This window comes from Squalius cephalus (genome assembly GCF_949319135.1).
Source record: "Squalius cephalus genome assembly, chromosome: 4".
Lineage (NCBI taxonomy): Eukaryota > Metazoa > Chordata > Actinopteri > Cypriniformes > Leuciscidae > Squalius > Squalius cephalus.
In genome coordinates this window covers 15,122,832-15,149,124 of record NC_137125.1, presented here as the reverse complement: position 1 = coordinate 15,149,124, position 26,293 = coordinate 15,122,832, and the positions used below count along the sequence as shown (strand labels likewise).

General features: G+C 37.8%; 1 protein-coding gene across 1 annotated transcript in view; it reads right to left on the bottom strand.

The window, feature by feature from the left end:
- Positions 1-5,638: 5,638 nt before the first annotated feature.
- LOC307156990 (membrane-spanning 4-domains subfamily A member 8-like) overlaps positions 5,639-26,293 on the bottom strand; it is a gene marked incomplete at both ends in the record, with an annotated part of 32,359 nt that continues 11,704 nt past the window's right edge. The window contains 4 exons of the mRNA XM_079868720.1: positions 5,639-5,650; positions 12,502-12,582; positions 13,960-14,073; positions 17,952-18,101. Of these exons, the coding sequence (XP_079724846.1) occupies positions 5,639-5,650; positions 12,502-12,582; positions 13,960-14,073; positions 17,952-18,101 (357 nt within the window). The remainder of the gene's footprint in view (positions 5,651-12,501; positions 12,583-13,959; positions 14,074-17,951; positions 18,102-26,293) is intronic.

Here is a 26,293-nt window from a genome sequence, read left to right as displayed (position 1 = left end):
ACATGCTTGCTGCTCGCTTCTGCTGCCCGCCACCTCCCCAGCTCCTCCTTATGCATAACGTGGCATTTTCTTTATGTCATGTTGCCTGCTCTGTTCACAGGGGGATATTTTAGCTCTCACAGTCCTAAACTGTGTGAACGTTCCCTAATGCTGCTGCTGCTGTCCTCTGACTCTCTGCTATTTCATGGTGCTCATGAAAGGTCAGAGGACTCCCTGAACAGAGCCATACCGCCAAATTTCAATTCAAGAACATCAACTTGTTTGCAATCTATTCAATAAAAATTCTTAAAGTATTTTTATTGTCTGTGCGTTCTTGACTTAATGGACCTGACAGAATTACGATCATGGTTACCTTAGTTGCTAATCAACCTGTTTCTAGTTTAGTTTCACATTTCCTTTGTGTATTTATGCCTAATAAAATTATTATAAGAGAATTATAAACAGAATTATAAGAATCACTTCTTCCCATAGATGGTCCTCAAGGAACGTTTTGCCAGTGTGTGGAGCTGGCTCTACAATTAAGTGGATACTATACCACCGTGGATGATCACAACATCGCTGATCCAGCCCCTCGTTATGGATGCTTTTCCTGCCACAGACCCTCAGTCAGAAGCCTTGTCTTGTTTCTTCTCACATACTCCAACCCCACCGGAAGGCCATTTCAACACTCGGATCTACTAGCACTTAATGTATTTCCACTCCGAGCACTGCCCGGATCTACTTCCCACCCTTACGCCCACCCAAAAGCTCTGTCCCGTTCATTCTAGGGCCTTAGCCCTTCTTGATTATTGTTTCTTTAGGTAACTTTGCCATTGTTTACTTTGTCAAATAAAGCGTAGATTGTTGCCCATTGAATCTAAAAACAGAAGCTTCATATGTCTGAAAAGCTATTTGTTGGCTAGGGCAATTACACCAAAATTACTATGGTTAAAATCATACTATTTTCTGCTAGAAATAAAGTATAAGATATCAGCTAACGTTGTAACTCGTGTGTCTTGTTACTCAACGTCCAAGTCACATTTTGGCACTTCATGGTGGAAGGATATCTCTCATAAAGATGTATGACACTTTATGACACTTCAGTGGGGCTTTAAGTTCAAATAGGCCTACACTGAAAGAATGGTTTTTAATAAAAATATTAATTATGCCACCTTGACATTTAAGTTCAGTCAAGACATTTACTAAAGTAATAATAAAAAATTAATATAAATATATATATAAAAATTCTTAAAATCGAACAATATATTACAATTTTAAAGTATCCTTAAATATATTTAAATAAGTAGCCTAAATGGAAAACAACAAATTTACATGACAAATTCACAATAAAGCATAAGTCACCTAACCAACTACAATAATTTAACACTACATAACACTAAAAAAGAAATGCTATTATGCTATTAACAGTTAACTTGTTAACTATACTTATGTGTATTTAAAATTCTGAAACCTAAAATATTCTTTATGTGGTTGAAAATACTGTATAGTTGTGATATATGACAGCGCTGAGCTGTCTCTCTGGCTCAGTGCCAACTAACACGCGAAGGCAGATTTGAATTTAGAAGTTGATGATCACGCGATCTGAACGTTCTAATCAGTGTGATCGATCGTATGCGTTGAATTGTTAACTAGCAATCACATGTGGTGATGATACTTCTTACGTCCGTTTAGAAGAACCAGATGGCAAATATTTAATTTAAGTGGCACCGAAATGAGGCAACGAAATCCGCGTTTTGATTCGGTCCGGTTACATACTGGTTTACTTGGGTATCGGTGTTGTGCTGAATTTCGACCCCCGCCAATTTATTACCCCCCTAGTATTGGTAGGTTTAGATTAGTTGTGGGGGAGGGGTTAGGATTAGGCAATCAGGTACTGACTTCAACGAGGGGGGTAATAATTTGGCAAGGAGTCGAAATTCGGCACAACACCGGTTCCATATCGGTGCCTGGTTTCGGTACCCAATCCTAGTTATAATAGTCCAACCACGTGCATTTCAACATGGGGGGGATTTTCGTTTTTTGGGGGGGGGGTTTTCTGATTTTTTTCCCCCTCCCATCCTGTAGCCTACTACATCTTGCTTTAGGTACTTGGTTGGTATTTTCATTTCCATCTGGATGTCTTCTAGATGTGTGTAGGCCTGAGGTGAATGTTTATGTAGCAGGGTGAAGTGTACCCGTGTTGATCATTGGCCAGTGTCATGTGAAAACATTGAACCTATCAGCAGTCTGGTGTCATGGTATAAAATGGGGAGGTTTTTGTCACTTGGGATGCGTTGACACCCGTACCGCCCCTTTACGGAGGCCGCCATTTATGAATGGGAGAGTAGCTGAAGTGCCGTCTCGGCTCTGTGCGGCCGTGCACAGGCTGCCCTAGGCTTTGAGGTTGGTAACCTACGTCTGTTTTGAGGGTTTTCGTCAATGGAATGTGTATTTACTATTTTGAGTCTGTGTAGTTCATTGATGAGCAACCGGCGGCATGTTGAGGCCAGCGAACACGCATAGTGCTGCGCTGAGAACGTGTCCGGTATGTATGAGAGCCATTCGCGTGGTTTGTCTCTTTTATAGTTTTATTAGTAACTATAAAAGAGACAAATTATTTTTTTGACAAATTATTTATTTCTGTTTCATGTTCGACAGATTGAGTGACGAGAGCAAGGGTTTCACCTCTATATTGCGGGACGAGATGCACGTCTGTTGACGTAACGCATTCACGCGTTTGACGTGAATTCGCGTCTGCCGCCCGAGTTGAAAAATCTGAACTTCTGCGTCAATTCGCGCCGCGTTAACCAATCAGGAGCCTGCTTGCTGCTGTAACGTGGTGAAGTGACAGTTTATGTTATTTTGTTTAAATAAATTATTTTGTAATATGACTAAAATGCACAACAAAGCAAATCTTTCACATAAAAACTCGATTTCAATATATGAGAGATACTCATTTTGTATTGAATGCTATTTATTCCATATCTATTCTAGATTATATGAAACATTAATCTAATGTAAAGACAACAAACACAATTTAGTGTATAAAAACAAAAACAAAAATCACGGGGCAGGTTTCACTTTTGGAGGCTGGCTCCATTTATTATCAAAACAAAAATAAGTGACAGATTAGGTGGGTGCGGGCGAGGGTGAACCTCGCGCCGGGCTGTAGAGCGCAGGCTCGTTAGGCAGCGACCACTCGAGGCCGAGGCCTTATACGGCCTACGCTGTCTCGTCAGCGTCCTCACCGTTAGGTCCACCAAACCTAGCTCCTGGAGCAAATTGTTAAACTCCTGAAACCCTCCGGAGGGTCTGGTGGACCCGAGTACAGCGACGATGTCCCTACGCAGCTGTTTCTGCTCTCCAGAGCATATACGAGCGGTGACTCTCTCGATTAATGCTAATGCTAATGCTCGATAAACATCTAAAAAAGATGGCCGCCAACGGGTTTCGAAACTTTCGCCTCCGGATTTCGCCTCTGACGCGCGAATTAACACAAAGTGGTCAAGCGTATAACTAGACGCGGCAGGCGCGAATTTGACGCGCTATTCGCGTCCGGTGTGAATGCACAGTAAGAACTAAAGTGGAAGCGTGGCTGTTTTCTCACTGGCTTGCTCTTTGTGTGCGGGCGATCGTGGCCCTGTTTGTTTCATTTTGATTTGTTTCTTATTTGCTCCGAATTGTAATTGAGATTTTTCTTTATTTTGTCTTGTGCTCATTTTTGTGTGTTTTGTATGTAATTTCCTTTCCTTTTGTTTAGGTTTAAGTTTACTTTTGAGTTACAGAACAAGATTGAAATGAATATTCTTTTTGTGTATTCTTATTATTCTTATTTTATGTTTGTGAACTGACTGTTTCTTTCTTTGGGGGCTGGCTCCTACCAGATAATGTTTATTGTTTGTCTTTTTTTTTCTCGTAAACAGCGTGACGAAGAAAGTGTATAGAGGAGGGGTTTAGCCGCTGTTTAATGGGGTTCACAATGAGTGCTGTGCTTATTGAGTGACCTGACTACACCAGAGTGGGTGGGTGTGTGTGGATATTAAGTGTGTTGTGTGAATTGAGGGTCACAGCAGGCCATCTCCCTCTCAATTAAGCTTTCTCGTGTATTTTTATTTTTTTTGTATTTATTATTTCTTTATATTGAAGTTTTGTCAAGTCAAGTCAACTTTATTTATATAGCGCTTTTCACAATACAGATTGTATCAAAGCAGCTTCACAGTATTAAATAAAATAGTACATCAGTGTTTGTTTCTAGTGTAAAACGTCCACGTTTGGTAATGCTGATCAATAGTATTGTTGATTGATTAATTAAATTAAGTATCCCCAACTGAGCAAGCCAAAGGCAACAGTGGCAAGGAACCGAAAAACTCTATCAGGTGACCTAATGGAGAAAAAAAAAACCTTGGGAGAACCCAGGCTCAGTCGGGGGCCAGTTCTCCTCTGGCGTTTATGAAGTAGAGGCCGGATTTAACTGTAAGATTAAAAATATTATATAAATGCCTGGCTGAAGAGATGCGTCTTTAATCTAGTTTTAAACTGGGAGAGCGAGTCTGAGCAACGAACAGTATCAGGAAGACTATTCCAGAGTTTTGTAGCTAAATGTGAAAATGCTCTCCCTCCTTTGGTTGATCTGGATATCCTAGGTATGACCAAAAGCCTAGAATTTAGTGATCTTAAAGAGCGCGATGGATTATAGGGCGATAGAAGATCCGTTAAATAAACTGGAGCTAAGCCGTTTAGGGCTTTATAAGTCAGTAGCAATACCTTGTAATTAATACGGAACTTTATAGGTAACCAATGTAGTGATGATAAAATTATATGTTCAAATTTTCTTGATCTAGTAATAACTCTAGCGGCTGCATTTTGGACTAACTGTAGCTTGTTTATTTTAGGATGCAGGACAACCAGCTAATAAAGCATTACAGTAATCTAGTCTCGAGGTCATGAACACATGAGCTAACTTTTCTGCATCAGAAACAGATAGCATATTACGTAGCTTAGCAATGTTTCTAAGGTGGAAAAAGGCTGTTTTTGTAACATATGAAATATGATTTTCAAAAGACAGGTTGCAGTCAAGTATAACACCCAGGTCTTTTACTGTAGAGGATAAAGTAACAGGACATCCTACTATGTTAAAGTTGTATTGTAAGAGGTTTTGTGGGCGGTTTTTTAAACCGATAAGTAGTACCTCTGTCTTGTCTGGATTTAATAAAAGAAAATTACGAGTCATCCAATCTTTTATATCTTTAACACACTCTGTCAATTTGGATAATTTAGCGTTTTCATCCGGCCGTGATGAAATATATATTTGAGTGTCATCAGCATAACAATGGAAACTAATTCCATGTTTCCTTATAATATTTCCAAGTGGCAGCATGTATATTGAGTATAATAGAGGGCCTAACACAGATCCTTGCGGCACTCCATAGTTTACTGGAGTTATGATCGATTTTTCTCCTTTTAAATCAGGGGTGGGGAACCTTTTTCCTATCAAGGGCCATTTACAATTTTTTAACATTCTTTAAGGGCCATTGTAATGAGCGTTTCTAGGTTTTAAAAACATCAGGGGCTGAGCCCGTAACAAGATATCATGATTCGATACAGAGAATAATGTATATATTTAGGCCTATATGCAGGGGGGCAGACTGGTTAAAAAAAATCAGTCCTGGCACTGTAGCCACACCAGCCCATATTACCACACAGACACACACATTGAAATGTGAGGTAGTTAGGGGGGTTCGGGGGGCATGCTCCCCCGAGAAAATTTTGATTTCTCGGACCTACATGTGCATTTTAAGGTGTTTTAAGGCCAACATTTTTTGATAACAATAGCTTTAAAAGCATGTCAGTGGGCAGCATACATAAATTATTTGTCAAGATAACAGATTCTTAAACATGAGAATGAGGATAAATGTTGAAATACATTACTACAAAATGGAAATGCAAAATGTTTCTGCTTATTGTTGACAATACACAATCACATACACATATTCCAAACAGGAATGGCCTTAAATGAGAAATCTTTCAAGGATTATTTTGCATAGATGTAAACTTTTTAGCATTAAAGATTGGTTTCGGCAACTTGTTTCTTTCTTGAGTTAATCAATGTTTTTGGCACTATTAAATCAGGTCAATTAAATTTCAATTGTTCACTCATAAAGACAGTCACTTGTCACCACCTACTGGCTTAATGATGCAAGTTGCGCAAACACAGACAAGCGGAGTGAGACAAACTGTGAAAAGGCTGATGCTGGTGAAATATTCAAACACATTCGAGGACCTTTTTATATAGGCTACATATTAGAGTTTAATAGGAATACATTGTAATAATGTTAATCAAGCAGACTAAATCACACGACTGCGCAGCAATATTTAAGCTCATTATACAAAGGAAATAATACAGATCAAGACAAATTGGGTTGATTATAGTTAAAAGATTTTTTTTCAGTCGGCCACACATTCTACTTGCTGTCGGACACTCATTCCACTTTAATACGCAAATGACAAAACGAAAGTAAAAGCAGCAGCCCCTCGTGGACGACTACCACACACACACACACACAGTCGTGTGATTTAGTCTGCACACACACAGTAAAGTCCATGCCTGGTCCTCCGCTGTCTTCGTTCCGATCCTTTTATGCGCCCCGAAGCTGATCAATGAGAAACTTGAAACCGGTACGGCGCGCGCGCCCCCGAAGCACATCCGTGAGAAACTTGAAACCGGTACGGCGCGCGCGCCCCCGAAGCACATCCGTGAGAAACTTGAAACCGGTGCGGCGCGCAGGTGACTCGTTAACACTCGCGCTACTGGCCTCGCCCTGCCCTCACGGCTCGTGGACTCGTGCTGCTTGCCACTTTGCCTATTTTGTGTTTTCTATCACAGGAAAAGGAATTGCTGAGATTTTTGTTTCTGGAGTTTTTTTTGGGGGGGGGGACTCGCGGGCCGCATCAAACTGTTTTGCGGGCCGGACGTTCCCACACCTGATTTAAATAGACAAAATGGTATCGGTCAGATAGGTATGATCTGAACCAGCTTAATGCTTGTCCTTGAACACCAGTATAATTTTGTAGTCGATCTAAGAGTACTGTGTGATCTATAGTATCGAACGCAGCACTAAGATCAAGTAAAACTAGTATTGAGATACAGCCTTGGTCAGAAGCTAAGAGTAAATCATTTGTGATTTTAACGAGCGCAGTTTCTGTGCTGTGGTGCGCAGTTTCTGTGCTGTGGTGCGGCCTGAATCCAGACTGAAACTTTTCATAGATGTCATTTTCTTGTAAGAAAGAGCCTAGTTGGGCAGACACAACTTTTTCTAGTATTTTGGACATAAAAGGAAGATTTGAAATGGGTCTATAATTTGCTAGGTTATTTGGGTCTAATTGTGGTTTCTTAATGAGTGGTTTTATAACTGCCAGTTTAAATGTTCTTGGAACATGACCTAAAGTTAAAGACGAGTTAATAATATTGAGGAGAGGCTCTTCCACTATAGGTAACACTTCTTTCAGTAGTTTAGTTGGTATAGGATCTAGTAAACATGTTGTTGTTTTAGATGAAGTGATAAGTTTATTTAACTCTTTTTGTTCTATAGTTGTAAAGCACTGTAATTGTTCTTGCGGGGTGATAATCGAGGCTGAGTTATAAGGCGCGATTGAGGATTGAACGTTTACAATTGTGGTTCTGATGTTTTCTATTTTCTCAGTGAAAAAATTCATGAAATCATTACTACTAAACTGTAACGGAATATTTTGTTCAGGTGACGCTTGTTTATTTGTTAGTCTAGCCACGGTGTTAAATAAAAACCTAGGATTGTTTTGGTTATTTTCTATTAGTTTGTGCTCAGCCCTGGCTACTTTTAGGGCCTTTTTATAACGTGACGTACTGTCTTTCCAAGCGATTCTAAAAACCTCTAAATTAGTTTGTTTCCATTTACGCTCTAAATTACGGGTTTCTCTCTTTAGGACACGCGTAGTATTGTTGTACCATGGTGCTTTAATTTTCTCTCTGACCTTTTTTAGTCTAATAGGTGCAACAATATCCAGTGTTCCAGAGAGAATGGTGCTCATAGTGCTGGTTAGTTCCTCTAGTTCATCTGTTTGTTTGGGTTCAGGCAGCAGCTGAGACAGATCAGATAAGCAATTTGAAAAATTATCTATGGTGGATGGAAGGATTGTTCTGCCTAATCGATAACGCGGCGCAGCATGACATATTACAGGGGTACATAATATGCAAGTTACCATGTAATGGTCAGTTACATCATCACTTTGTGGAATGATATCTATATCGGTTGGATCGGTTCCATGTGATATAATTAAATCGAGTGTATGATTAAAACGATGAGTTGGTCCGGTAACATTTTGCTTAACCCCAAAGGAGTTTAATAAATCTATAAACGCAGCCCCTAACGCATCATTTTGATTATCTACGTGTATGTTAAAATCTCCAACAATTAATGCTTTATCGACATTGACCAATAGGTCTGAGAGAAAATCTGCAAACTCTTTTAGGAAATCAGCGTAAGGCCCTGGCGGTCTATATACGGTAGCCAAGGCTAAAGATAATAGGGATGTTTTTCTAGCATCTAAGAGCGTAACATTTAGTACAAGTACTTCAAATGAAATAAACTTATAACCCGTTGTTTTTGTTTACTAATAGCAACATTTTCTGTTTTAATAACAATTAGATTTTTCCTAGATCCTGCAGTAGATTTATTATTTGATCGCACTAAATGAGGAATAGACACAATTTCTATGCAATGTTCTACACTAGTATTTATATCAGTTAATTTGGTGCAGCAGAGACTATGATTTGGACTTTTGGTTACTAGTCAAAAGGTTTTTAACATTTTGGAGATGTTATCCGACAGAAGATCCGCTCCGAATCTGCTTGGGTGTAAGCCATCAGCACGGAAAAGCCTAGGACGCGCCCAAAACAGATTCCAATTATTTACAAAGAGCAGTTTCTGCTCATTGCACCATGACGTTAACCATTCATTTAGCGCGGATAATCTACTAAACTTTTCATGTCCTAGTCGGTATGTGGGAAGCGGTCCTGACACAATGATCATTATATCAGGCGATGTGCTGCGTACCGTATCGATCAGATTCCTGAAGTCTTTCTTCAGAACTTCCGTCTGGCGCAGCCTGATGTCGTTCACTCCCGCGTGCAAGACCACAGTTCCGACGCGCTCGTTATCGTTCAGAATCTCGGGAACGTGAGCAGCGATTTCAGAAACACGAGCACCAGGAAAGCAGTGACTGTGCACCTTACTTTTACCTAATGTAGCGTGGACGTGCCGAACGATGGAATCGCCGATGATCACAGCATCGCGTTCTGTTTCGTGAAGAGGTGAGAAGCGGTTTTGTGTGGATAACTCGAAAACCGGGAGGGTCGGAGAGGGTCTTGGTCTAGACCTGACTCGCGTCTTCCACTGCGGAAATATCCAGGCTTCGTGGTGGCGTGTTGGAGCCGGAGTGAACGAGACCATGGCTGATCGCGACCTCGGTGCTCGGGACCGATGCTGAGTAACGCATGGAGTAGACGAGGTCGGAATCAGCGGGTTAGTAACGTTAATCTCTGATTTGTGTGCATCGGCGCGTGATATTTCAAGAGCTAACCGCCGGTCTCTTAGCTCGGCTTGTCTCACTAAAAGGCCGTGGATCTGTTTCTCAACAGCTTCCAGCTCAGACTGCACTGCGTGCAGCTCAAATGTGTCCTCACCTGCACCAAAAGGTAGACTACTTACATCTGATATATTCGCCATTTTAACAGATGGACAGTAAGTTAGCAACTACGCTACCAGTGATGCTAACAATATTAATACTAATTTATGTCTGAAGTCTTAGATATAATCCGTCTTTTTAGTGGTACGGGTGTAGAGTAGATGCACGATAGGCGAAAAATGTTTGTAAGTGAGTGTTGAGAAGACGCGTTCAGCCGTGATCCACGGACGTAACCTATAGGAGTATCCAGCGTTGGATCACTAATAGGCTTGAGGCGCATCTGCTCAACAGTCCGCGTTGTAACTTTGAGGTTTGAGCAGTAGTGCTTCTCAGTGAGGAAAAGTAGAAAATGTTTGTTGTAAGTAAGTTTAAAGAGTAAAATCAAGAATTATAAATCAAATCGATGGAGCTCCAAAGACAACAACGCGTTCAGACGCGACGCATGCGCATTCGACAACAGGAAGTGTAGCATGTTCTAAAAGTGTTGGTTCTTTTCCTTTTCTTTTTTTTTTGACATGTGAATATTGAGCCTTGATGTTAATGTATTGATGGTTTTAAATTTTGTATTTGAATAAAGCTGCTTCATCTTTAGTACTCCCTGGCCTATGACTCTCTGCTCACCCATTTCTTTTCGTTACGAACCTGTGCGCCCCGTCTTGGGGTTGAGTTCCCGGTATATACCGGGTGGCGTAATCGACCGTTATATAATTGTTGTTTCATACAGTTCCCTCAAGTACCTGACGCCACTGGCTACATTTAAAATGCCCTAAAATCTTCCTCGCAATAGCCAGTGTTTCTGTGATGTGACACTGATAAAGCAGACCCTCATATATGAGCTGAAGAATGTGCGTGATGAAGCCCATGTTTGGTTCCACTATACCATCCATTGCTTTTTTTCACATTTCTTGCATTGTTGTCACGGTTCATGAATCGGCTGTCTCATGCTGATGTGTCTGTGTGAGTGTAATTGTGTGGGTGTGGTTACTCGTTGTGTTGATTAGTGTCTCCAGCTGTCATCAATCCCAGTTCCCTTTATATGCCCAGTAAATTCCCTCTCATGTTGTCAGATCGTTGTGGTTGTTCCTCTGTGTGTGTCCTGTGCCTCGTCTGCAAAGTTCTTCGTCTGGATTTCGTCAGTTTCTTCGTGTCGTCTGGATGTTCCACGGTTCCTGGTTGTTCACTCGAGCACGCTGTTCACCGCACCACCACCGGATCGCCATCTCGTCCCTGCTTCATTTCCACCCACCCGAGTGTTTGTCCCCGACCTGTGTCTACAGTACATCTGACCATTTAATAATAAACTGAGTTTTTACTTGCATCTTGCATCCTCCTGTTATTTCCTCACAATTGTCCCGCAAAATGACATGGACCCATTGCTTGTCTATTTCCCAAGTGTGCTATTTTCCGCTGAGTTTTTGTTGTTTTGAGGTGTCGTATCAAACTGGTAGTATTGAACGCAGAATTGTTGAAAATGCTCGCATTGATATTGCAAGTGGCTGTTTGCACTGCTTTCATATTCCAACTGAAAATAATTCCACACCGCAGATTTTTATCCGTGTATTCCTGCCACTTGCACGATGGCTACCGTAAAATAAAGGATCAGGCTTGATAGAGCTGATACGAACAGTTTAAAAAAACCTTGATCGGCCATGATAATTTAAGATCGGCATGGGACTAATATCTATATTTATATCTGTTTACAATTTTTAAAGAAAAAAGGAAGGCTATTTTGTACATGACACAGTCCATCACCCTTGTTTTAATCAAGTTTTAATGATAAATATGTATGTGTTTCCTCCAGGATATTGATATTCTCCTGCCAGGCTGTTGTTGTAAATAAGAATTCTTTCTTAAGTCTCTTGCCTGGTTAAATAAAGGTGAAAGGGAACACACACAAAAAGACACGAATAAGCCATTTTTTCATTCTGTATACTTTATTCTTACAGTTTATACTGTATTAAGCAATTAGTTGTTCAAAACAATCTATCCAGTTTCACTGATGATTAGGTAAAGTTCTTGACTTAAACGTAAGAAATTATGAAATAGTATCTAGTCTTGAATAGTTATTATTTACTAAGGGTGTAACGATACATGTATTCATCCTGAACAGTGACATGCAGTCAGATGACAAATAGTCAAGTCACAGATGATCCACACTCCAATTCAGAAGAAGGGGTAATGCATCGCTGTTTATTAAGCAATAATTAATAACAAAGGTTGACAGTTAGTTAATAGTGAGAATTGGACCCTAAAATTAAAGTGTGACCATTTTTCCTATTGTATCGAAATTCTACCAAACCCCAAAATCGAGGTATGTACCGAACCGTGACTTGTGTACTATTACACCCCTATTGTTTACATCTTTGTGACTTATAAATTCTGTAATTATTATAATTTTTTCTTTTCTGTAATGTTCTCTTTTTAATGAAAGACATTAGAGATAATGGACAGGAAATCACTGGAAAAACCCTTGTGTCCCACCTCAACTCTGTCTTAATATTTATATTTTAAAATCACTGTATGGTGGAGGATTTTCTGCAGGAAGGAGATTCATGGTAGGGTTGCTGACCACAGATATCTAAAAGGAAAAAAAAGTATATATGAGCTATATGATCAGCTTCCTTGCTTACAGATCACTTATTTATTGATGCTATTAAACAATTAATGCACCCATTACATCCACACACTTTAAGATCATATATAGTGACACTAGATTCAGATAATACATTTGCTTTGTTTTTGTTTTTTTTAGTACCGTTTTACTCAAAGTCTAATTAAACTGGGGTTACAAGCTTCTCTTACCTCTGAGTTGTTCAGATCATGGAAGCGATTGTGCCCAAAACAACAGGGTTGTTGAGTTAACACTTGTGGAACAAACGGCACCTTTGGAAAAAATGCACACAAATTGTTTTATGTGTTCTTACATGCAAAGACACTGGCACACAGTTTCAGTATTTCAGGATTATAGACATCAATGTACTTCAAATGGAAAAGTAAAAGACTGAAATCCTTCTGAAATGTCCTGGTGTGGAAACTTATGCTTTCATTTGGATATCTTAAAGGTCCCGTTGCATGCGATTCCATGTTTCAAAGTTTAGTTAGTGTGTAATGTTGTTGTTAGAGTATAAATAATATCTGTAAAATTATAACGCTCAAAGTTCAATGCCAAGCGAGATATTTTATTTAACAGAAGTTGACTACAAAAAACGGCTGGATTGGACTACACCCCTCTACATCCTGCTTTAGTGATGTCACCAGAACCGTGTTTAGACTAAACTCCGCCCACAGGAACACAGGCGTATTGATGGCGAAATGTCAACAGACGGTTGATGTTTATCTATAATCGGATACCGCAAAAGTTTAATTCGAAGTTGTTAGTTTGCTCTGTCCATTTCACCACGGACTGTTTTTCTAACCTGGGATAATATCAAGCAGGCTTCTCTCAGCGTTTCATACTGACGAAGGGGGCAATTTCAACTATATTCCAGCAAGCGGTAAGTACAAGTAGTGATTTAATATGGAAGTAGCGATCAACTTCACATCGTTTCTCTTAGTAGGATGAAAATAATCTTACTTAAACTGTGATTAATATACAGAAAGCGATCACAGAACAATCCCTTTCCAATCGGCCAAGCTGTGACACACAGCGCGAGTTTATATGGACACTTGCCAAAACTCGTTATGAAATCAATGACGCTGTTACACTGCACAACGAAGCTCTTACTGTATTTATATGCCTCATGTTTGCATTGGTGAAATCATTAGAGAGTGCAGAAACTGCGTTGCAATGATAAGATCTTTCACGCGATCAACAGACTGTTATCTGCTCAATGCTCATCATCACTGCAATTTTCTATGTGATTGAAATAGATCTAAATACTTAAAAAACTTCTCACGATTCGTTAATCCCGATAGCTGTAATAGTAAAAACGTATAATAGCTGTAATAGTAAAAGTTTTCCAGATAGTTCCACATGTAATGCCAGATATTTCATATGCAAGCATGTCAGCCAATCACAGCAGAGGGCGTTTACACTGAAGTCTCACAGCAGACACGCCCCTTCAAACAGGGTGTTCAAACCAGGGAATGAAATCAGGCTAGGAAATATGCCTTTTACTTCTAAATTATAACAATTTTTGATCTAAAAAACATACTAACATTATAAGGGCACCCCTGGAAACATGATAAAATAATAAAAATAATCCATGGAATGGGACCTTTAAAGTAATTTTGCAACTGAAAGACTCGCGCATCACTCACCTGTGGAGAACAGCAGGAGGTGGCTTTACAGGCAAATCTTGACAGAGAGTAGGAGATGATATACTGAAGAAAGGCGAATATCAATGATACACCACTGATTCCCCAGAAGAGAGTCTGAGAGAGAATTCAACATTAGCACAAATAATAATGACAAAATAATTGATGATTAGCACTCACATCAGTACACAGGCTGTTCAGAAGTTCAGAATCTATCATCCTTGAGGTTCATATAGTAATACAACATATTTATAGGTCAAACTGGACTGAGTTTAAAATGAATGTATAATGCCTTCTTGCATCGCAAATTATCAGTAATAGCAAGAGATCTATAAACTACTTCTGAAATGTTTGTAAAAAGACTAGATAGGGGCCAAATTTATTCAATGGATCGGAATTCTATATGCTAAACCAGAAGCTTCGGTAATTACAAATTTGACACTGTCAGCCTCGTTTTCACTATACAGAGGAACACGTCAAGGCTTTCCCCATATTTATTTGCAATAGCGATGGAACCCTTGGCAGAAAGTGTTAGACGGAATGTTGAAATCGCCCCCATTTTAATAAATGATAGACCCCAATATATATCTTTATATGCAGATGACGTGCTTTTGTATATATCAAAGCCTGAAGTGTCCTCCTCTCTTGAATCTTTTAAATTCATTTAACAAATTATCAGGTTTCACAATAAATTGGGATAAAAGTGATTAATGCCTTTAACTTCGGATATCGACAACTCTTTTTTTAAACTCTATCCCATTTAAAATTGCTCACAATTCATTTAAACATTTGGGAATCACGATTACAAAGAGGGCAGATGCATTGCTCAAGGTGAATTGGCATGTAAAAATTAATCAGCTAAAAGATAATATAAAATTTTGGAAGACCTTACCTATGTCCATGGCAGGAAAGATCAACGCAATCAAAATGGTGACTCTCCCTCGATTTTTATATTTATTTACTTCCATTCCAATTCTGATACCCGTCAAACTATTTTCAAAATTAGAGTTTATTATTATTTCATTTACAGTATATGGAATTATAAAGCTGTCAGAATATCCAAAAAACATCTGTGTAAACCAAAAGCAAAAGGAGGATTTAGGGCCCTATTTTAACGATCTGAAACGCAAGTGTCAAAGCGCAAAGCGCAAGTAACTTTGTGGGCTGGTCTTGGCGCTGTTGCTATTTTCCCGGCGGGATAAATGACTCTTGCGCCAGGCGCAAATCTAAAATGGGTTGGTCTGAAGAGCTTCATTATTCATAGGTGTGGTTTGGGCGTAACGTGAAATAAACCAATCAGAGCGTCATCTCACATTCCCTTTAAGAGCAGACGCGCTTGTTCTAAAGCGGATTCCTATCATAACAGCGGATTTGCCAGGCGCACACCAGGAGCGGTTCACAGCCAAGGAGAGCAACGCTCTCGTCAGGGACGTTGGGGATGGAGAAACCCACCCAAATTAACTTCGGTTAAAAAGGCGTATGATAATTTGGGTAAATGTGTAAGCTAGATGTATGCTTTTATAATAAATTGTCTATCTATCTATCTATCTATCTATCTATCGTAATAATGTATGATTTGCAAAAATGAAAACTGCTGCTTCTGTGTAGATGAGAGAATCAAAGTGTATGCGCGTTGTGCACACGCTACATTGATTATGGCCAAGCATGCGCCCTTAAAATAGCATATGAATAACATGCGCAACGCGCCACTGACTTTAAACTATTTTTTCCTGGTTAGTGGCGCAACTGTTTTCTAAACCTGCAAAATAGCATGAAGGAACGTTTGCGCCTGAACACGCCTCCTTTTTTGCGCTGAACCGCCCAGGGAGCGCAAGTTCATTCCCTAGTTTAGCGACGTGCTTCTGTGGAGGGAAAAACGCGCTTTGCGCGGGTGCAAAATAGGGATGATACATGCGTCGGTGTACAAAGTCAATTGCGCTGGGTGCAAGATAGGGCCCTTAGTCTTCCCGACTTTAGATGTTACTATTGGGCCGCTAATTTACAGTTCCTTTCCTGGTGGAGACAAACTCCAGAGAATATTGAGGAAATACCAGAATGGGTCTGGCTAGAAAGAACTTCATGTAGGAAGACATCTTTAGAAGCTTTGTTGAATAGTCCAGAAAAAGTTTAATCAATGTCTTATAATGAGAATTTAATAATAAATAATTCCCTTAAAATATGGAAACGGATTAAATCATTTTTGGATCTTCCACATATATATTTGGACAGCCCAATTTGTAAAAATCATGCCTTCACTCCAGGCTTACATGATAAAGTGTTCTCCCAATGGAAGCAAAAAGGTTTAATTGCCATAAGGGACTTGTATATTGATAATAAATTTGCTTCATTTTCTCAACTTAAATTAAAGCATGATCTGTTATCTACAGATTTTTTCCGGTATTTACAAATCAGGGATTTTACAAGGAAACATTTAATAGGTTTTGAAAACATATCAATACACCAAACTCTTGAAAATGTAAGCAAACGTAGTACAGTGGAACAAGGTGCTGTTTCTTTTTTTTATGCTCTATTACTAGATAGGGTAAACACAAACACTGATCATATTAAGCAAGAATGGGAGAAGGAACTTGCTATAGAATTGTCTAGTGATTCATGGGAGGGTTTTCTTAATAAAATTCATGAATGTTCTATTAATGCTAGACATGCTGTGATCCAATTTAAAGTTGTCCACAGGCTTCATTATTCGAGGACCAGATTGCATAAGATTTATCCAAACGTATCCTCTACATGTACCAAATGTAAAATCGCAGAAGGTACGTTGTCTCATGCTTTCTGGTCATGTCAGAAAGTCTGGCCTTTTTGGCAGCATATATTTGAATTTCTCTCAGAGGCATATACAGTTGATTTGGTACCTGAGCCAAAAGTGGGCATTTTTGGAGATACTTCAAGTATAGGAATAAATATGTATCTCAGGCTGTTTCATTATGCATGATCTTAGCAAAAAAAGCAATTTTACAGAAGTGGAAATCTGAGTCGGTACCCATATTTGAGACTTGGCTTAGAGACTTGAGTAATGTGTTACCCCTCGAAGAGCTGAGATATAAATTAGTAAATAGACCCAAGACATTTGTAAAAATATGGAACCCAATAAAATCTTTACTTAATCTTAATTTTTAACTTCATATGGGCTTTGTGGTCAAGGAAAGTGTGCGCTCTATGTGCTTCGACTAGTCTTAGATAATACATGTTATGTTAGCAAGGAACTAGTGCTTCCGACAATCAGTTGAATAAAGTTGGTTACCGTCTTTTATTTTATTTTTATTTATTTATTTTTGTTCTGGTTAGTGTTAAAGTTACTGGGAACAAGAATCATCTTTAGAGATTGAAGATGGGTGTCATTTGCAATTTCTCCCATTCGCATATATATATTTTTTCGCCCACTAAACTAAGTCCTTTTCATTGCGGGTATGAATATCGAGGTATGTGAGGTTACTGAATGTATGTAATATGTGATGCCATTCAGGTATATTTAAGTATAAATGTGTTGGAGTAGGTAATGTATACGGGGTGTGTAAATGTAGGTTAGGCTCACTGATGTATAGTTATGCAAGTATATATTTTATTTAATATATGTGTGTATATATGTACAATATGTATAAGCATGTATATATTAGTACTTTGTATTAACAAAGTAATTTTATTCATTCATTTTTGTTTATTTCACTTTTCCTCATGCTTACAGTATATGTTCATATATTTACTATAATTGAGCAGTCTGTCACATTGTAGGACTTGTACTTATATAATTTATCTACTTTTGATTGCTGGGGGAGGCTTTGTTTTTGACACTTATTGTAGAACATATGGTGATTGTTTAATGTTTCCCTGTTTATGAAAAGCTAAATAAATAATAATAATAAAAAAAGACTAGATAAATGAGAGCAGATTAAAGCTTGACTTTTGACAACTTTACTGAGCAGAGTGATTTTATTGTAATTACTAAATAAATGTGCAAATAAAAGTTGGTAACATACCTTATACTTGTCCTCCTCAGTATAATTACAATCATAATTATTGTCGCAGTAAGTGTTCAATGGCCCTAGAGTCAAATCCAATGAAATCATGATAAAGGAGATGCCTGCAGTTATAGCACTGAAAATGTTCATTCCAAGTGAACCTTTCACCTGTAGGTAGAAAAAAAGACATAAAATAGATTAATAAATGAACTATAACTTTAACTTGTTAGCGTAGATGGAAAGGTATATGGAGTGTGATAAAAATAAACAAACAAATAAAATATACCCACAAGCATAATTTATCAGGGTCCAAGCACCAATGTCTCATGTGGATAATTAAGGGATATGATTGAAATGTATCTATTTAAGAAATCATGTTTTTTACAACATAGTCCAGTCAATCTTCATTAGCTATGGTTCCATCCACCAAGTATTATGTGCATTTTGGGATATCACAAAAAAAAAAAAAAAAAAAACGCTGGATGGAAATGCCAAGATTCGCATAAATTCTAAAAATGTGTATAAAAACGTATGCCCTCAATTGAGTTGGACCAGTCCACCCAAAAAGATTCATATTTTATCAACTTTACTGATCCTTCAGTTATGTTAAGTTCAGTTATCTTCAATTATTTCCCTCAAGGTTCAATACTGGGACCACTTCTTTTTTCTATTTGTGTTAATAATTTACCATTAATTCTCAAAAGTTGTCAGGTTCAACTTTATGCTGATGATACTGTTATACAGTGGGGCAAAAAAGTATTTAGTCAGCCACCAATTGTGCAAGTTCTCCCACTTAAAAAGACGAGAGAGGCCTGTAATTTTCATCATAGGTACACTTCAACTATGAGAGACAAAATGAGAGAGAAAAAAAAATCCAGAAAATCACATTGTATTTGTTTATTTGTTTATTATTTAGGATCCCATTAGCTGAAAGTCTATGCAGTCAGCTAGTCTCCCTGGGGTCCGCTCTAAAAATGTACATTATTACATAACAACAAAAACATTTCATCATAACAATTAACACATACATATTTCATATCTATACCTACATACACAAACAAACACATACTCATACATACATACAATTTAATTTCAATTTATAATCAGAATAAATATAACATTATTATAATAACCTTGCTTAAAATCAAAATAACAAAACCTACATCAATAAAAAACACCTAACACCTTTTTTAAATGACAGCTTATTACAAAGCTGTCACACTTGAATGGGAATGTTATTCCAAATGACAATAGCTCTATACAATACTGTTTTCTTCATAAAATTAGTTTTTGGATAGGGGGTCGTTATATGACCATTATTTGCCTTTCTGGTGTCATGGTTATGCACGGAATTACAATACACTATTTGATTAAACAGAGTAATAGGCATTTTCATTTTCAATGTGTTATATATCATAGTACTTAAAGTAACTGTTATTCTTTGGTTTAAAGTGAGCCATGAAAGAGTAGAATACATCTGATCTCTACTTGTTTCAATTGAGCAGCCCAGAACAAGTCTTGCTGCTTTATTTTGTGCAACCTGAATTTTTGTCAAGTCCTTTTTTGATGCTGAGGACCACACCTCAGTGCAATACGACAAGTGACACAATATTAATGACTCTGTTACTATTTTTAAAGTTTTCTGATTCACATACTGACAGCATTTTTTTGTTACTGCAATGCCGCATCCTATTCTGTTAACAATAGTATTTATGTGTTCTGTCCATGAAAGACTACTATCAATAACCAAACCCAACAGTTTAGCCTTTTCTACTGTTTGTATTCTTTGCCCGGCTAAATGTAACTTTAATTTTGGTTTAAGCATCAATTTTTGTTTTGATCCAATGATCATGCTTTTAGTTTTGGATATATTTAATACTAATTTGTTTCCACTAACCCACTTATACATTGAATCTAATTCTCTAGACAGAACCTGATTAAGTTTGTCACATGAATCTGAAGCATAGTAAACAGTTGAGTCATCAGCAAACATTGTCATTGATGCTGTTTTGACTGTTAAGGGCAAATCATTGATAAAAACCGAAAACAGAAGAGGACCTAAACAACTACCTTGTGGTAAACCACAAACTAAACTTTTATAATTAGATAAGGAACCGTTATAAAAAACCCGTTGCATTCTATATGAAAGATAACTTTTCATTAATGTAACAGCAGAAGGAGAAAATCCGTAACTCTGTAATTTCTCAATTAAAATTTGATGGTCTATTACATCAAAAGCAGCACTGAAGTCCAACATGACCACACCAACTAATTCCGAATTATCCATACTTCTAAGCCATCCATCAGTCATTTGTGTAAGAGCTGTACTGGTAGAATGTGCCTTTCTATATGCATGCTGAAACATAGTCATCAAATTATTATTCTGGAAATAATTACAAATTTGTGTATGAATAATCTTTTCCAGGACTTTACTGAGCGCAGGCAAAATACTTATAGGTCTACAGTTATGCCCATTAAAAGTTAATCGATTGTCTTTTATTAATGGAATAATTTTCCCTTCCTTCCACAAAGATGGATAGATCCCACTCGTTATACACAGATTAAATATATAGCATAACGGAGCAGCAATATATTCAGCTGTTTTATTCAATACTATGCTGTCCATGTTGTCTGTGCCTGGACTACCATGTGTTGGAAGAGACTTTAACAGGGCCATAACTTCTGCAGTTTGCACACTATTAAAATTAAATCTACACACTTTATCAGCCATAATTTCATTTTTAATCAATTCACAGTAATTACATTTTTGTGTACTAAAACCTTTTCTTAAATTACTAACTTTATTTATAAAATAATTATTAAAATAATCAGCAATGTCTTTGGATTCAGTTATAAAACGTCCATCGGACTCTACAAAAGAAGGTAATGCATTTCTGTTTCTACCCATAATTTCATTTAGAATATGCCACAGTTTTTTACCATCATACTTAACACTGTCAATTCTATTTTTATAATACTCTTTCTTCTTCCTTTTATTTATTTTAGTAACTTCGTTCCTTAATTTACAGTATTTTAATCTATCGTCCAATGATCTCGTTATCACAGCAACATGTTTAACTTCATCTCTTTGCTTCATCATATTTTTCAATGTTGGATCAATCCACCTCGCAGTATGTGATTTTGATCCCCTATTTTTCATCGGTGCATATTTATCAACAATCTTCAAGAGCACACTCATAAAAACATTTAAAGAATTTTCAGGGTTGTTTTCACAGTAAACATTTTTCCAGTCAGCATTTGCTACTTCTCCCACAATATTTTCGATAGCGGATACTTTATAAGACCTTTTATAATTACTAAAAGTAGTTTTAGCTTTAGTGACTTTAGCTTTCTTATTAACAGCAATGCGATTGTGGTCACTGAACCCTACTGGTATTGACACTACATCAGTACATAATTCTGGTACATTAGTATAAATATGGTCAATACATGTTGCTGTTGTAATGCCCACCTTATTGCTAAAGATTCTCGTTGGCATATTAACTATTTGATGTAAATTACAAACACTTATATAGGAAAGCAATTTCTTTTTCTTGTACATTTGTCATCATTCCAATCAATATTCATATCTCCAAACAAATAGAGTGCACAATTGACATCAGAGATTTTATCAAGCATTTCACCTAAGCATATCAGATAGTCAACGTGTGCATCAGGAGGTCTATAACAGCATCCAACAAGCACTGGTTTCATATAAGGTACATGGATTTCTATCCATATAGCTTCAATGTCATTGCATATTAAATTATGTTTTAACCTACAAGGAATGTTACTTTGCACACAGATAGCTACACCACCACCAAATTTATTTCTATCCTTTCTAAAAACATTAAAACCTTTAAGTGATAATTCAGAATTCTTAATAGAGCTATCGAGATGTGTCTCAGATAGGGCTAATATATTAATTGAATGTTTATGCACTAAATTAATAATGTCTTGAGTATTATTCCGTATACTACAAATATTTAAATGTGCCAAAACCAAACCTTTACTAGTTTTAGTTGTACACATTAGTATAATACAAGGAATGCAATCACCTTGAAATGTATCTCAGTCCTGAATCCTTTCATCTCTTGGCAAAATTACCAATTTATCATACCTTAGAATTGCCTTATGACCTTGGGCTCTAGCAGCTTTAAGCTTTGGCCACAGTTCCTTTCTTCTTTGAAGCACAGCCTCAGAGTAATCTTCATTTATATAAATGTTAGTCCCCTTGAGCTTCTTAGCAGAGGAAAGAATACATTGTTTATCCTTAAGACGCAACAGATTCACCATAATTCTCCTAGGCCTTCCACCCTCCTGGTACTGACCCATCCATTGTAGGATTTTTAATGAATTTATTTGCAAATTATGGTGGAAAATAAGTATTTGGTCACCTACAAACAAGCAATATTTCTGGCTCTCACAGACCTGTAACTACTACTTTAAGAGGCTCCTCTGTCCTCCACTCGTTGGCACCTGTTTGAACTTGTTATCAGTATAAAAGACACCTGTCCACAACCTCAAGCAGTCACACTCCAAACTCCACTATGGCCAAGACCAAAGAGCTGTCAAAGGACACCAGAAACAAAATTGTAGACCTGCACCAGGCTCATTTCCTGTAACTACATTTGCAAGCACAAAACAGTCCCTGACTGAATGAGAAAAGAGTTCAGAACTCACAGTGCATGTTTTTGTAAAATAAATTTTACAGTAGGCTATCCTTAAAGCCGTCTTTGTGTGCATTATACATTGACAGATCTATAAGTAAAGACTTTTTTATAAGTAAAAACATTTTTTTTTATTAAAATCTACAATTGACATATTTCAGTTTCCCTCCCTCTTCCACTCTGAAAGCGAGGACGAAAGCTGACGTGTTTCGTAGGAATTTAAAACATTTTTTCGTAATGTTTGTAGCCTATTTGTTCCAACCATTTGAAATCAACAAGCTCTTTCTGATTTGTCAAATGAGTTATCGAATTTTTTGTTTATTGTTTGTTGATAATATGTATCAGATTGTATCATCATTTATTCAAAATTATTAGTAGGCCAATAGGTTACAAAGATGTTAATCATATTTTGTTACATTCATAAAAAATTCAATGCTGTTGTAATCAATAGTCAATAATTTAACAATTGGTGGCTAATTAAACATAAATTCTTAAGAATTTGCTTACCTTTATGTTTTTTTTCCCCAGGTGGCCTAATGTTCCTACTTAACCAGTCCCAGAAAGAATTGTGTTAAAGTTTATAGCCCACTGGGTAGGACCCTATCAGTTCACACTGCAATAATTAGTGCAATATTAGTGCCGCGACATACAGTGCAATACAATTGGGTATGCAGCTAACACACGACGTAACAGTTACGTAATGTATTCGTACATTTTGTTAATTTCATGACTTACTATTTGACAACATAACCACGACGTCGCATACCCGTAATTTCATTATCACAATCCCAACTCAGTGTGGGCTTTGTTGTTGGGCCCCACATGGGCAGTAGTAGATGGGCTAAACTAAGTGGGCTCCAGCTGGGCTCCACTCCTAAGATATTATGTTTTCTATATAATAGAAATAGATATTAGATATAAATATATAGTATTTATAATATAATATAATATCTTATATTTCTAATTTCTGTAGCGTTTGCATTTTTAGTTTTTGTTATTTATTATTAGATATTTATATATTATTTTTAGATATTATGTTTTCATATATAATTATTAATTATTCAAAATTGATTATGTCAGACATGGATGCTATTTTTAACAATAGCCACTGGGCTAGGTCCACTTTTTATATGAATTTTTTAGACTTAATCTATTTAGAAGCCATAGCAATTTAATAGTGGTCTTAAGCACTATACAACTTTCAACAGACAAGTTTGCCACAGCAGGTTTCCCCACAAAATGTTCAAACCCTAAAGTAAGAAGTGCGCACTCTGTGCAGCGCACATCCGGAAAGCTCCACCCCCATCACCGAGCGAAAGAAGTTTGCCCAGCAACAACTTTGCCGCCTTTGAGTCTGCTGTCCGTTAAAGGGGGGGTGAAATGCTATTTCATGCATACTGAGTTTTTTACACTGTTAAAGAGTTGGATTCCCATGCTAAACATGGACAAAGTTTCAAAAACTAAGTTAATTTATAAATACCAAAAATACTCCTTCCGGTTTGTCACAAGTTTCGGAAAGTTTTTTTCGTAAGATAGGGCGGAATTTCCTTATATGGGTTCTAAGGGCACTTCTCCGGTAAGATCGCGGGCGCGCGCGCACTCGTAGACCAGAGCAAGAGAGTGAAAGCAGTTCGCCATCAAAGCACCCTGCCCGGCTTTTGGAAGTCAATGTAGCCAAAGAAGTGTGTTTTTGGTTGCCAGGGCAAGACAACCCTGCACAGATTCCCAAAGAACCCAGCGTTAAGGGACCCGTGGATGGAGTTTGTTTTCCTGAGCATAAACGGAGTTGTGCAAGACTGTTTGTTCCCTGCATTTCAACGATGATTGTTTTATAAACAAAGCCCAGATCGACAGATTTGCAGATCGTCTAATGCTTAAGGATCGAGCAGTCACAATGATAAAGGTTCGCGGTCGTGCGTTGGAACCGGATGGTGAGTAAAACTGTTGAACAAATGTCTCTGTGTGTTGTTACTAGCTCGGCGTGTTAGCACAGCTAAGCTTCGCCCACACGGCCTGCCCCCAGCCGCTCGTTTTTTTCCGGAAAGCCTCAGTACAGCCTATCTTTCTTTTAAAAATATAATAAAACAAAAGACTTTTTGGAGATATGAAGGATGCAATATTACTCTATAGGTACTCAAGATTAACAGGAGATTGAGTGAAAATGAGCATTTCACCCCCCCTTTAAGGATCCATTATGGTGTCGTGTGGACAAAAGACAGGTAAGAATCTGCCTCAATGTATAATAAACTGGGGATGATTTTACCGTATGATGAATGTTAACCAAAAACTTTTTTGTAAAGTATTAGTTAAGAGGCCAGGAACTAGCTTTTAGCGAATATAAACCAGTGAGGTAACGTTAGCTTCGGTAAACCTGGTTAAAGCATGGCGTTGAACAGACCGAAAGTTTAATTTATTAAGTCAATATCATGCATATGTTGCGCTTATTTTGAGTGGTTGACTTGAATATATTGTTTAGAAGGATTTGGTTGTGAACTTTGTTAGCAAGGCAGTCGAACAGGCATAACGTAGTTATTAGCAAGCTGTTAAAAATGCCCATTTCTCCGCTTTTACCAGCTGGTGGCATTTTAATGTTTGCACTTGTTGCATTTACAGTTAAAGCAAAAACACAGATGAAAGTCCATTTGAATGTCAACAATGTTTTATCGGCTAGGGTGTCGTGCCAAGGCACTTATTCCCGCCAGGATTTGCATCCCCTGGCCGCGGGAGCACGCAGAGAAGCGGAGTTTAACTGCTGCACTACGAATTCACCTCTTAAATGGAACAAATAGCGACGTGGAAGGGTTTTCCATAGTAATAAGAGACTCATTTATCTACATAAATATGTTTATTTGTCTGTTACATTAAGGCGACGTGTGAATTGTTTAATGCGTCGTTTAATATTGTGGATTGTTCGACAGTGTTTTCCAAATTTCCATATTGCCATGCACCTTAGCTACATAGGCCGACTGATACAGGGGTTTTCCTGCATTTTTTCGCGGCCGCTAAAGCAAAAATGTTTGTCCCGCCAAAGCCTTATTTTGATCGGTGAATGACTGCTCTGCTGGGCGAATATAAGAACGAGCAGAGAGAGAGAGACCCGTCCGGCCGCGCGCGCGCACTCTCACCGTCTTCAAAACAACACGAACGAGCAGAGAGAGAGAGAGAGACCCGGCCGCGCATGCGCGCGCACTCTCACCGTCTTCAAACAACACGAGCGCTGTCTTGCTCTCTCTCCCTCACGCATATTAATCGAAATCAATTGACAAACGATAGTAAAAGGTTAGGCCTTAAAGGGACATTAAGTAGGATTTTCTCCCATCTAGTGGTGAAATTGTATTTTGCATTCAAACGAATAGCGCTCTACAGCGCCTCACTTTTTAAAATGCGTGTTGCATCTACGGTAGCCGTTATGTACCAAAAAGCTAAGCTTCTAATAGCACTTCATCGAGTTTTCCTTCGGGTGAACTGGTTTGTTATTTCAAACAAATGCAACTTTGACACAACGAACAAACGAATGTTAATTTTGAACAAACAAAACTTACAACCTTGATTTTAGGACCTTCTCTACTTTACTCAATAGCTGCTATTCATCAAAGAGCCTGTTTAACTTTTAACTATACAGTAAATGTTCTACTGTCTATAAACTAATAAAGTACACAACCAAGCAATGAACAGCTTGTAATTAAGACT